Genomic DNA, 14,377 nt, shown 5'->3' with positions numbered 1-14,377 from the left:
GTCCTTGTGTATTTTGCTTCTGAGGTAGGTGCCGATCTTCTGGGTTTCTCCATGGTGCTCAGGGTGCCACCCAAACTATAGTGCTTTTTTTTTTTTCCCCCAATCTGTGGTACTTGTATCATATAATCCAAACCCACACTGTATTGTAATGATTTGTTCCCTCTCTTCTGAGTAGACCCATTAGAAATTTGAAGATAAAAATGGAATTAATTTCATTTTTGCTTCTAGCAGCTATCATGTTTCTTGACATATAATAGGTTTTCAGTAAATGTGAATTGATGAACAAATGAATTAATTAGATGAAAAAATAATTTGTAATTAAAAGTTGTGACTCATGATGATAATCTAAGTTTCTAAATCTAGCGTTTCTGCCTCTCGATGATTTAGGTGTGGGAGTTGATGGAGGCAATGACAAGGATTGGGAAGCCAATGCCTGCAAGATCCAGCTCATTAAGAAGAAAGGGAAAGTTAAGGCACTGGATGAAGAAGTTCACAGTAATGTACTTAGTTTGAATTTTGTCCCCTCTCCCCTCCCTTTGTTTCCTTCTCCCTCTCCTAACAAATTCCCTTTCCATATTTGGAGTTCATTTAAGAAAAGTGATGTTTAAAGTGGAAGGAAGGGAAGAAAAGTAGTTTTGTTATTATCTCTGCTAGTGTGCAGTATACCTTAGCTTCAAAAATGACCATATTAACTAGGGGAGGAAATTAGCTAGGTACATTGTGTTCACAGCAAACTCAGTACCCAAAAATGAAGGAACCACCATCCCTGAGGAAGGCCTTTCATAGGGCAAAGGTATTTTTAGTGGTGCACTTATTCTAGTGTCTTCACTTTGGAGTACATGCCTAGTTTGGACATATAGTCAGTCTGGATGTTGCCCTTTTTAGTAGGTCTGCTATAATTAGGTAACTATCATGTTTTCTTTCAGATTTTCTTACTTCCCTGGTATAAAGTAGTTGCCCAGAGATACATGCTGCATTAAAGAGGATATACTTCTCAATATGTAGTTCATAACATTATGCTTAAACATTTTAATTTTTCACAGGAAACTTCAAAACAAAACAAAAGCTTTGAAGTAAATTGGAAAAAAAAAAAAACATTAAAAAAAATCTTCCACCAACCCTAGGAAGCAGTAGGTTTTTTATGTACCTGCTCAAATGGATGTCATGATAAAGGAGTGCAGGTAGAAGAGGAGAATGATAGACTTAGTCACTTTTTTTTCCACATAAGCCAAACATTTAGCCTTGTAGTACTTGTTTAACAAGTTAGATCAATACTTACGTTGCATGTATTGTGGGTAAGATTAGTTTAGGGATGAGGCAGGCACCCAAATAACTATACTTCAAAAACTGTAGTATAATTATTCGGTCTACTGTGTGTACCTGTATACCAGGCTGATTATATAGTTTCCATAGGAGAGAACAAACAAATTGCTTAAGGATTCAGGGGAGAGCTAGGTCCCACTTGAAGTTGGGCACTGTTGGAGAGACTTGGGATGTATAAGGAATGCCTACTGATTCTATGTGAGCAAAGAGGGTGAGAAGGGAGGACCTTCTGAATAGAAGAGCGTCGGCAAAGATAAGAAATAGACAAGCCAAATTTGATGGAATGGTCCTTTCACTCTACATTATAGGTAGTTGAGTGTGGGAGGCTGGAAGGCAGATTGTGACCAGAATCACCATTTTTGTATAACAGCATATTGAGACTTGCCACCTCCTGAAGGAAAGTCAGAAAGAGAGTGGAGGATTGGGAACTTGCAGACATTGCTGGTGAATTTGTAACTGATAAATCACTTTGGAGAGGAAGCTGGCAGTATCTAAATGGAGATGCCTATACTCTGTGACCAAGTGCTTCCATTCTTGGGCGTATACTTGAAACTCTATGGATAAGGAGTTAGGACAAGATTCATTGCAGCAAAATGGAGAAACAACCTAAATGTCTACCAGTAAGACAACAGGAGACTAAGTTGTATGTGGTATAGTGAATGAACACATGTAGCTTTTGAAAGGAGTATACTGGATCTGGTTCTGCATATGGGAACATGGATAGGTTGTGGGAACCTAATGTTGAGTGAAAAAATGAAAAAAGCATCCTTAGAGATGTGTAAAGTTAGTACCATTTAAAAAACAAAAGAATACTATCATTTGTGGACACATGTTACTGTCTCTATTAGATGTACAAAGGCACAGGTGGAGAAGTGCTCCATTAACCTGAGAATTCCCTGGGGAGGAATGGGATGGGGCCAGGGCGTAAAGGAGGCACCAATTGCATTTTTTATGTTTTAGATCTTAAAAAAATCTAGAGCACAAATGGTTAGACGTTAACATTTGTTAACTATGGGGGTGGGTATTTGGATGTTTATGGTATTCACCTTGTTACTTGTAGCAAGTTTCAGTTTTTGACCCGTTAAGACAAAAGAGAAAGGAAGTCATTTCAGAAAAGGCCATTAGATTGGTTATCAGTAACTTCTGACTTCAATAGTAATAGATAACATTTATTATTGGTGTGTCCCAGACATTCCACTGAGTGCCTTACTAGTGCTTAGTATAACCCATGAAGTAGGTAAAACTATCATCTTCATTTTGTAGATGAGGAAATTGAAACACAGGAGTAAGTACTGTCATAGAGAGTAGGTGCTGTCATTAGATGGTGTCGATAGTAAAGGCAGTGAGATTTGGTGGCAAAAGAAGGCTGTTATTCTAGGACGTGATAAAAATTTAAGGTTGTTTTACATTTTACATCATGAGATGTAAAGCACGAATGGCTATATGTTAACATTTGTTATCTCTGGATGTCATCCAGACTTGGGTTCCAATCCTGTTTCTGCTTCCTATTAGCTATGACCTAGGGCAGGTTCTCTGTCCTCTTAGAGCCTCAGTTTCTTTATAAAATGGGGACAGTAGTACCTAATAGAGCATTGTGAGGATTCAGTAACAAAATAAATACTTCTTGAGTGCTTACTATATTCTAGCCGTTGTGCTAGGTCTTGATGACACAGTAGAGAACAAGATAGGCAGACTCCTTGGCTCAGTGGGACTTAACTGTCTAGTGAGATGGCCAGACAACAAACAAATATATAATGTTAGGTAGTGATAGGTACTGTGAGAAGAAAATATAGTAGAGGTGACATTTGAGCAGAGACCACATTATTTTCTGAAGGCGGGAGATTTTAGGCAGAAGGAACACCAAGTGCAAAGACTCAATGTGGGCTGAAAGTCAGTGGGCTAGCCAGTGAGGGGGAGAGTGGCACGAGATGAGCTGGAGAGGTGACTGAGGGCTAGGTCATATGGGGTCTTAAGAATGATGGATTTTACTACATATGCCATGGGAAACCATCAGAAAATTTTGCATAGGGGATTGACATGATTTAACGGGGTCACTTTGGTTAGTGTGCAGACTAGATTGTACAAAGGAAAATTGGACATCGGGAGACCAGTTAGAATTCTGTTGAAGGAGTTTGGTGGTTGCTTGGGTCATATTGATAGGGATAGAGTGATGAGAAGTTGTTAGTATCTAGCATCAAGTAAGTTCTCAGTAAATGGTAGCTGTTGTTATTTGTAAAAGATGTATTGAGAGCTTTGATGTGTAATTGTCGAGGGGTGGAGAGAATGAGAATGTAAAGGTAAGTAGGGGCCAGATGGTGAAGGGCGTTGTATCCCATGGAAAGGTACTGGGACTTTATCTTGTGAGAAAATGGCTCTCTGGTTCCATGTTAAATTTGAGGATCTTTTTATAAATCCCTGTGACCAGGTTTAAGATGATTGAAATGGATAGCTAGGGATGCAGACCACTTTTTAAGCAATGGAAATCAAGGATTTTAAGCATTGTTTCCTGATCAGATTTGTGTTTTAAAAGGACTCCTGATTAGCCAGTATAAAAACCACAAAGACTGCTAAAGTAAAATGCATGACTTTTCTATTTGAGACTTCTGAGCAGTTTGCTCTTCTTTTTAAAAAAAAAAATTTTTTTTAGTGTGTATTTTTGAGAGAGTGAGAGAGAGACTGAGCATGAGCGGGGGAGGGGCAGAGAGAGAGAGGGAGACACAGAATTCAAAGCAGGCTCCAGGTTCTGAGCTGTCAGCACAGAGCCTGACATGGGGCTCTAACTCACAAACCGTGATACCATGACCTGAGCCAAAGTTGGATGCTTAACTGACTGAGCCACCCAGCCGCCCCAATGTTTCTTTGTTTTTGAGAGATAGAGAGGGAGGGAGAGAGTGAGTGCACAAGCAGGGGAAGGGCAGAGAGAGGGAGAAACAGAATCTGAAGCAGGCTCCAGGCTTCAGCTGTCAGCACAGAGCCCAAGCAGGGCTCAAAGCCACAGACTTCGAGATCATGACCTGAGCTGAAGTTAGATGCTTAACCAACTGAGCCACCCAGGTGTCCTGTAATAATTATGTTTAAATATAGTTTCTAGCATTATCTCTACAGCATGATTTAATATTGGAATTTTTCATTTTATATTCTTCAGAGCAACAGGATATGGATTTGGATATAGAATTTGATGTACACCTTGGAATAGCTCATACCCGTTGGGCAACACATGGAGAACCCAATCCTGTCAATAGCCATCCCCAGCGCTCTGATAAAAATAATGGTATGAACACATTCTGCATGCTTTGGAATGATTACAGAGGGATGGCTAATGGGAGAATGAAGACTCTTATGTTTTCATTATTTTAATTTTTTTTTAATCTGGAAAGTTTCGGACATAATCAGAAGTAGACGGTATGTAGAACCTGATGTATCTGTTACCCAGCTTTAACATTTATCAATACAAAATCAGTTCTATTTCTCTATATTCCTCCACTCAGATTATTTTGGAAGTTCTCCCTTTCTCTCCCTTTCCCTTGCAGTTTACTGTGTTGTTTGTCCTGTAGAGTTTCCTGCAGTCTAGATCTTGCTATTTGAATGCATCCCATGGTGTCATTTAACATGTTTCTCTGCCCCTTCTATTTACTATAAATTGGTATGGTATTGATTTACGTGTGGAGGTATATAACGTTTAGGCATTTTTCTCTTCGTATTAGTGGCCATAGATCATTGCCAACATTAATTATTTCTTTAGGGATTTGTAAAATGGTGATAGTCAAATACTGTCATTCATTTTTCACTTATCTCAAATACTTCTATAAAAAGAAACTTCTCCATATCAACTGCTTAGTTACCCAGAGTTACAGATTATATACGAGAGACAGGATAAATATTTGATATTTTCACTTTACCATTTTTCAAAGATGAAGTGGTTCTCATGTTCTAAGATAAATGAGTTTCTTTTTATTATTATAAACTCAGATTTAAAATATTGCATTTTTTAAAAACACGGAAGTAATAATGTATATTGATGTACAAATTTTCCCATCTTTGGCCTTTGGAGCTAATTTAGGTTGGTTCCTGAGTCCTTTTGACATGACACCAGTAGGCTTAACAGTCTTTGTTTTTTTCTGGTAGGTTGAGATGTTTCAGGTTCATCTAATTTTGCCCCAGACTTGGAATCAGCCATTTCTCTAAGGACCCTTAGTTCCTTTTAGTGGAAATGGTATATAAAGACTAGAAACCAGGTGCTTATTAGAAGTGCTCATGCACCTAGGCCTTTTAGGTGGACATAGCTCTGTGGGTGGGTGCGTGCATGTAGAAGTTTAAAGATAAAACACGGCATAATATTACACTAACACTTCCCATTCACATCCAGCGCTGGAAGGGCTTTACTTGACCTCCTTGCTCTGATAGATTTCTTTCCGATCACACCTAAAAACTCCATTCTTAACACCTGCAACATAACTTATTTGATTTATTATGTCATCTACATACAATGGAATCCTAATACCAACACCATAAGTATGTTTACTGTTCTTTGTTAATTTTTTGTTAGTATTTTTGTCCTTAGAGTGTATCTCTTTAGAAATATATAATCAAATTACTGTGTTTTCGAGTCACTTGGAATAATTCTCTGTGGTCGTGGTATAATCAGATACATTATGTTGATATGTTTTATTTTAATTTTTAGGTATTGACCATCTTTAAAAATTAATTTTATTTCGAACTATGTGCTTAATTCTGAAGTCATATCAATAAAATAAGTCATATTAAAAGAAGTCTAATTTGTATGCTATTTCCTCATCCTTATTCCTTATCTGTAGATAACCATTTAACACATTTTTTAGTCCTTAAGAAAAATTTTTTTTAATGTTTATTTTATTTCTGAGAGAGAGAGAGGGAGAGAGAGCATGAGCAGGGGAGGGGCAGAGAGAGAGGGAGACACAGAATCCGAAGCAGGCTCTAGACTCCAGGCTCCAAGCTGTCAGCACAGAGCCCAAGGCCGGGCTTGAGCTTTAGGGCTTTGTATCTAGCAGTCAGCTGTTTATGATTCTGTGTTCCAGCAATAAAATGTTTTTCTTAGATTTATTTTTGTAGTATCATTTGATGGTATCTTTTTTCACTTAAAAATCTAGTGAAAAATGTATTATTTGATTTGTAATTAATTTAATTCAAGCTCATTTAATATCAGCCCCAAATGTCAGATCTTTAAGTATATTTAAAAACATTTTGATAATTTAGTATTCTAATTTTACAATTGTTTTTTGTTTTAAGTAGCCTCCATGCCCAATTTGGAGCTTGAACTCATGACCCTGAGGTCAAGAGTCACATGCTCTAGCAATGAGCCAGCCAGATGCCCCAGTATTCTAATTTTAAAGAATAATTTTTAAGAATTTGAAATAAAAATCCATATTAGTGGTCTTTACATACACTGTTGAGGGCTATAAATATTGCCAACTCCTCTAATCAAGAAGATGAAAATTATCCTGCCACATATGTATTTGATCTTGGAATGCTGTTTTAACATTTATTTATCTGACATTTTAAGAATTGTCTGGATCTCAGACAATAGTCTGAGTGAAATAGTGAAAAATACTATAGATCTAGGTAGCTGATCTTTCTTTTTTCTTTTTTAATTAAACATTTTTATTTTGAGAGAGAGAGAGAGAGAGAGAGGAGCATGTGCCAGGGAGAGGGGCAGATTGGGGGAGTATGGGGAAGAATGAATCCCAGGCAGGCTCAGTGATCAGGATAGCTGGTTTTTCTTATTCTTTAACTTCAGTTCTTAGGCTCATTTAATGTAAATCAGGTAATTGTTTTAGTTTGAAAGTCTTTCTCTTTAAATTTAGGAATTTTTTATGCAGAGGAATGAATGAACAAAGAAGCGAAAATAATAGTTGTATTGGTCACCTTTTTGTTTTGCAAATGAAGAAACCCCAGTAAATTTACCCCTTTCTTAGGGTGGGATTAGATTAGTAGTTTAGCCACAAATGAAATTGATGTCTCTAGACCCCAGTTTATTATATTCTATACTGGATAGTCTGTATCCACTTCTCTAGCACAGTGTGCTTCCACTAAACCACGTAAATAATGCTGCTGATCTACTCAAGGATAATCTGATAATGAAAAGTAGAAGATACTTGATTACACCTGGAATTCTAGCATGTGGCTTGATAGTTGTGGCTGTTGATAGTGTTTACTAGACCTGTAATTTTTTATCATCAATACTTTTTATCTCTTTTAGAATTTATTGTTATTCACAATGGAATTATCACCAACTACAAAGACTTGAAAAAGTTTTTGGTAAGTAAAGTAACTTGAAAAGACACCAGGCTTTGAGAGCAGTGAGTTTATTTGTTGGGGTTGCAGCAGCACCATCTTGGTATGATCAAGTAATTCCCAAGATGGCTACAAGGGTTTGGTGGCTTACTGGACTTTTCTTTGTGATAGTGGAATATTTTTGTTTCTTATGTGAATGACAAATAATTACTTTACAAATAATTACTTTAAAAATAATTATTTTATTTTTTAATTTTTTTTCAGTGTTTATTTTAGAGAGAGAGAGAGAGAGGGAGAGAGACAGAGCACGAGAGACAGGGGAAGGGGCAGAGAGAGAGAGACACAGAATGTGAAGCAGGCTCCAGGTTTTGAGTTGTCAGCACAGAGCCCGACGCAGGGCTCAGACTCACAAACTGTAAGATCATGACCTGAACCGAAGTCAGATGCTTAACCGACTGAGCTACCCAAGAGCCCCATTGTTTGGCATTTTTAAAAGCTTCAGGGTATATAAGAAGAATTAGGACAGATTAAATGAAGGTTCTATGCCCTAAATAGCCATGTACTGTATAATATTGTTCATGATGATGACCTTCATGAGTGCCTCTTGGGGCTGTCCAGTTGAACTTTTCTGCAGTGTTAGAAGCCTGTATCTGAGCTATCCAATGTAGTAGCCACTGTCCACATGTGGTTATTGAGCTGGTATGACTGAAGATCCAAATTTAAAATGTTACTTCATTTTAATCAGTTAAAAAAATTTTTTTTAATGTTTATTTTTGAGGGAGGGAGAGAGAGAGAGAGAGCGAGGGAGGGAGGGAGGGGTAGAGAGGGAGACAGAGTATCCGAGGACAGTTCTGAGCTGTCAGCTCAGAGCCCTACATGGGGCTGGAACCCATGAACTGTGAGGTCATGACCTGAGCCAAAGTCAGAAGCTCAGTTGACTGAGCCACCATGCACCCCTCATTTTAATTAGTTTAAATTTAAATAGCCACATATAGCTAATGGCTATTGTATTGGATAGTGTGGTATCATTACCCAAGAAAGAATCATTATAGTCATTATGGAATTACTGTTTTGTGGGTGTTATATATTCCAAAATATTTTAATTATTTAAAATTTAATTATATAAAATAAAAGTTATTATTTAAAATTATTTAATTATTTAAAATCTCGGGGCGCCTGGGTGGCTCAGTCAGTTAAGCGTCCGACTTCCCCTCAGGTCATGATCTCGCAGTCCGTGAGTTCGAGCCCCGCGTCAGGCTCTGGGCTGATGGCTCAGAGCCTGGAGCCTGCTTCCGATTCTGTGTCTCCCTCTCTCTCTGCCCCTCCCCCATTCATGCTCTGTCTCTCTCTGTCTCTTTTTTTTTTTTTTTTTTTTAATTTTTTTTTTCAACGTTTATTTTTTATTTTTGGGACAGAGAGAGACAGAGCATGAACGGGGGAGGGGCAGAGAGAGAGGGAGACACAGAATCGGAAACAGGCTCCAGGCTCTGAGCCATCATCAGCCCAGAGCCCGACGCGGGGCTCGAAACAGGCTCCAGGCTCTGAGCCATCACCCCAGAGCCCGACGCGGGGCTCGAACTCACGGACGGCGAGATCGTGACCTGGCTGAAGTCGGACGCTTAACCGACTGCGCCACCCAGGCGCCCCTCTCTCTGTCTCAAAAATAAATAAACGTTAAAAAAAAAATTAAAAAAAAAAAATCTCAAAAATTATTTTGAGAGAGCAGGAGCAGGGGGAGAGAGAAAATCGAAAGAGAATCTGACAGTGTGGAGCCTGATGTGGGGCTCAGTCTCATGAACCGTGAGATCACGACCTGAGTCGAAATCAAGAGTCGGAAGCTTAACTGGCCACCTGGGTGCCCCTATAATTTTCTTAATTTATATGTGGCATATATAAGTATATATAATTAAAAGCACATATTCAGTTGCACAAAATACTTCACTATTTTGGGTTTGCTATACTTAGATGGTGACCTTCATTTTGAACAATGGATAATGGGAAATGGTGGTCAAAAAATATTAGAAGTTGGTTAGTGAAATTTTTGAGGAAAAAAATTCTGTAGAAAAGATTTGGATATCGTGAACATTTTCTTAAATGTGTCAATTTTTTTCCTTTCTAATTACAGGAAAGCAAAGGCTATGATTTTGAATCTGAAACAGACACAGAGACAATTGCCAAGCTTGTTAAGTACATGTATGACAACCGGGAAAGTCAAGACATCAGTTTTACTACGTTGGTGGAGAGAGTTATCCAACAATTGGTATTAAACCACACTTTTTTCTTTAAGATGGCTTTAACTATAATCCCTAGATCAAGAGTCGTATGCTCTACAGACTGATCCAGTGAGGTGCTCCTAAACTATAAGTTTTAAGTTTTTTAAAAAATGTATTTGTTTATTTATTTTGAGAGAGCGAGGAGAGAGAGAGTAAGCTCAGGAGAGGGACAGAGGGAGAGGGAAGAGAATCCCAAGCAGGCTCTGTGCTATGAACACAAAGCCCAATGCGGGGCTCTATCTCAACAAACGGTGAGGTCATGACCTGAGCCAAAATCAAGAGTTGGACGCCCCTAAACCATGCTTTTTAAGATTATCACCAGCATTATCACAAACTCTTAAGATAAGCAGGAACTGTGCTAATTTCTTAAGTATTTTTGGCTTTTATTTCCCATATATATATTACTATTCAACTTGAGAATGTTTTTTGTTTTTTTTTTAAAGTTTATTTATTTTGAGAGAGAGAGAGAGGCACAGAGAGAATGGAGACAGAGAATCCCAAGCAGGTTCCACTGTCATCGCAGAGCCCAACATGGGGCTTGATCTCAACGAACCATGAGATCATGTCCTGAGCCGAGATCAAAAGTCAGACACTTAACTGACTGAGCCACCGAAGGTGCTCTTCAACTTGAATAATTTCGAGGGACTCTGACTGACCACTCCCTTCCCACACACTTAAAACTCTACTTTTTCAGTAGTCTGTGTCATGAGAATTAAAAATAATGCAAAATCAAAGAGTTTTTCTAAAAACACACGAACCCATAGATACCACACACAAACATGTACACAATAGATGCATTCAGGGGTTCATCACTTTCTTCCTACTCACTCAAATGTTCTTCTCAGTCAGTAACTTAGCACAAGGGTAGCTTCAGTGAAATGCACACTCTGTTCTGGTATAATGTCTGCATGTCTCTGAGCCAGTATAGTCAATTCTGTGTTTTTCCTTATGGGGATTTTTCCTTGGCCTTGTAACACTATAGAAAAGTATTTCCCAGCTTAAGAAAAAAAAAAAAAATGGCATTCTTTTTGATCCCGTCTCAGTTGTCCTAGTTAAAGATTAAGGATATCAGAGACCCACAAAAATCCAAAGGCATAGGGATTACTGTCCTCCCCACTCATAACTCTAGCTTTCTCATTTAAAAGCCCTTCACTTTTCTCTGAAGGTCCAGCCCTCACTTCCTCCTTCTACCCAAATCTTATGATGTCTGCAACAAAAGGAGGAGTCAGGAAGATGGAGAAAATAGAGGCTTGTTCCTTCTCTTTACTCAAGACAGAGTACTGTGCCTTTCCAGCCTTTTCTTGTTTCTATTCATTATATAACCCAGTTTGTGTTCTGTGGTGGTCCCTTATCTCTCCTACCTCCTGTTCCTTCTTTATTCACTCCTGAATTCCTTAGGTCCTGTCCCTGAGGAGATTGGATTGAGGGAGTGGTATGGTGTGCATGTTAATGATTGTGGTTGTGTATATTTTTATCTCTAGTAACAAGGTCAACAAGCATGGAGGTTAACAGTGGTATAAAATCACTGGACCAGAGAATGTTTTTGGATATTGAGCTAGGGGTCTTTTCTAATTCTCTCCTCTTTGCACTCTAACATCCGAGATAGGATGTATCTATTGAAAAGTGTTGGCAGTGTGTTAAAATAGTGTTTTAAGTAATAGTCTGTTTTGGAGCTACTATCTACTGAGTGTATTTCAAGAGTGGGCTTGGTTAAAAAGTGTCTTGGATACACCAAGGCTCAGGAATGAGTGTCTACCTAAAATTTAGACTTGTTTTTAACTTTAAAAAGAGCAGCATGTGAACAAAAAATTTCTGTGCTGAAGCCAGTATGTTTTAGGCATTTCACATATTGGTAATTGATTGTAATAAATATCGCTAATTATTTTTTTTCTTTATAGGAAGGTGCTTTTGCACTGGTATTTAAAAGTGTTCATTTTCCTGGCCAAGCAGTTGGCACGAGGTACATGCAGATTTAATAATGACTAATGATTGTATGCATTTTGAAACATTTGAATTATAAGTGTATTCTCTGTACATGACGGTTAACCTTTACTGTAAAGACTTGCCCTTTCCTAGATCTGCATGCCATATGTCGATGTTTATTTTCATATGCCCTTCCTTATCCATTTTTCACCACTCTTCCATTTCACAGAACCCCTTCACAAAGCAAATATATTTTGGCATTTTTAACTGGCCTTTTGTCTCTAGTGGGACACTGTGGTTACTTTGTGAATTTGGATATTGAATATTCTCTAATTTCAGGCCCCCAACTTTAACTTTCCCTATTTTTTGGAAGCATACATCCTAAACAGATTCCTAGAGAATTGTACTATCACTACTTTTGTCAGGATATTTAGGCCTGATCATGATGTTCTTTTTAGAACAGTGAGAAGCCCTAATATTTGCAAATTCTGTTTATGCTGTGCTTTTGTTATACCTGAAGTCGAGCCTGGAGGCATAGTTTAAACATTACTTGAAGAATGTTGGCTCATTAAAATTTGTATCACTGCATTATTTATGAAAATGGCTTAATTCTGTCTTAATTTTGCACCAACAGACGAGGTAGCCCTCTCTTGATTGGTGTACGAAGTGAACATAAACTCTCTACTGATCACATTCCGATTCTCTACAGAACAGGTAAAAATTAATCTTACATAATGCCATGAGGAAACTGTATAAATTGAGTGTAGTAGATATAAAGAATTGTTTCCATTAAATTGAAATGAATGCCTCTTTGGTTAGATCCACACATATGTATATGTAGTTCTGTCTAGACATGAAAAGGATTTGTTGTTGTAATTTCTCTGACGAGTAGAATTTTTTTCTGTTGTATATCCTTAGCTAGGACTCAGATTGGATCAAAATTCTCACGGTGGGGATCACAGAGAGAAAGAGGTGGGAAATGCACTCTGCATGGATGGGGAGGAATCTTACCCTCTTTTGTTCATTCTTTACTAATTCTTTGTTCTTGGAGTGAATGAATGTGCTGGGCCTCTAAAAATGTGCTTTTTTTAATGGGGAAACATATTTTGACATTTTTCTAATTTGCAGAGTATATTTTGTCTGTCTGCTTTTGGCATTTAGAAAACTGCTTTTAATAATTTGTTTCTTTAAAATTTCTGAGATTGAAATTATAAAATTTATTTTTTTGTTTTAAGTTGAAATCATGTAAGATACATTATTATAAGTAAGATGCTTACATTGAGAAAAGAGCATTGTGTGTTAGGCTATTGTAGATTGAATTCAGTGGTAGTTATTTGAATACTGTATCCTAACTTCTCATAAAATTATGTTTAAATGGTCTTTATTTTATGCATGACACTTTACTTTTAGATTTATATTCAACATCTTGATTGCTTTGTTTGAAATTGGAGTCTTTTTTATTGTTTATGTTTGAAGTTTATTATTTTTTTATAGGACTTTCAGCCATACAAACTATGGATCATTTTATTGATATAATTAGACCCCCAAAATGGCATGCTCTTTTCATTTACTTGTTAATAGCTTTCCATGTAAAAGATAGGGAGTGGTAAATTCGGAAAATTGAAACCCATATTATTAATGTATAATTCTTGGTTTCTTGAAAAAAAATAGCAAAGGACTCTAAACCTCTTCATCTTTAGATAGTGGCTGCTTTAGCTTTTTTATCTAAAGCAGAAAGTTACTTCCTTAAATAGCCTTCGACCTTGAAATGGTAGGATTTCTTCTTACATTCTCCTCCCTCTCCTTCCCTTTTCGGAAGAAAAACTAGTTTACCAATGAGGGTATAGAATTTTGGATCCAGAGTTGCAGATTTCTGTTAATAATCCTGCTCCTGTATACATTACCTTTGTGTTATTATCTTGCACATTTTCTTAGACTGCTTTTAGAAATAACGGGAAAACATTGGCTAAGGTCTTAAGAAGTTAGATGAGAAACTTATCATGAGACATTGTATTTAAGATCAGGCATTGTATTTTAGTGACCTTTATTTCTCTGGTTACTAGTATGTAGATAACGTGTGGCTCAGCAAGGTTTCATTTAAAGAGTTTAGCCCTTATTGAAGAGGCTGTGTAAAGGGGAGAACACGGGATGGCTTTTAGGCTTTTGCTATTTTCTCCAGGTGTAACGATGGACAAAATAAAGGGAATGGTCATAATTGTGTGCCACTCAAATCAGATGAGATAATTATATGGCAAAACATTTTATAGATTGTAACAGTTGTATAGGTATCAAGTGGTAAATGTTTTTTTCATTTAAATAGGCAATGCTATCTTAAATCCTTCTAAATAATATAATTAAATATGCCTTGTCACTCAAAGAATGACATTTGGAGAAGGAGTATAGTGAAACTTGATGCCTTTAGGGCATTTTATAACCAAAACTGGTTGTATTTATTTTGAAAATGTAGGTGCTGGGCTATCCTTCTGTGTGTTTTTTGATTCACTTTTTTTACACCAGTAAAATTCATTCTTTTTGATGTGCAGTTTCATGAGTTTTGTCAAGTGCCAATGGTTGTATAACCACCACAA

At 37.3% G+C, this 14,377-nt stretch overlaps 1 protein-coding gene across 2 annotated transcripts in view; it reads left to right on the top strand.

Moving 5' to 3' along the window:
• Positions 1-14,377, top strand: part of GFPT1 (glutamine--fructose-6-phosphate transaminase 1) — a 56,808-nt gene that overhangs the window by 12,755 nt on the left and 29,676 nt on the right. For both annotated transcript variants that reach the window (XM_047852594.1, XM_047852592.1), the window contains exons 3-8: positions 388-495; positions 4,469-4,594; positions 7,559-7,617; positions 9,719-9,853; positions 11,765-11,826; positions 12,424-12,503. In XM_047852594.1, coding sequence (XP_047708550.1) covers positions 388-495; positions 4,469-4,594; positions 7,559-7,617; positions 9,719-9,853; positions 11,765-11,826; positions 12,424-12,503 — 570 coding nt within the window. The remainder of the gene's footprint in view (positions 1-387; positions 496-4,468; positions 4,595-7,558; positions 7,618-9,718; positions 9,854-11,764; positions 11,827-12,423; positions 12,504-14,377) is intronic.

Source organism: Prionailurus viverrinus, chromosome A3 (genome assembly GCF_022837055.1).
Source record: "Prionailurus viverrinus isolate Anna chromosome A3, UM_Priviv_1.0, whole genome shotgun sequence".
NCBI lineage: Eukaryota > Metazoa > Chordata > Mammalia > Carnivora > Felidae > Prionailurus > Prionailurus viverrinus.
Note: the sequence above shows the minus strand (reverse complement) of the source record. Positions and strands in the feature narration are given on the sequence as shown.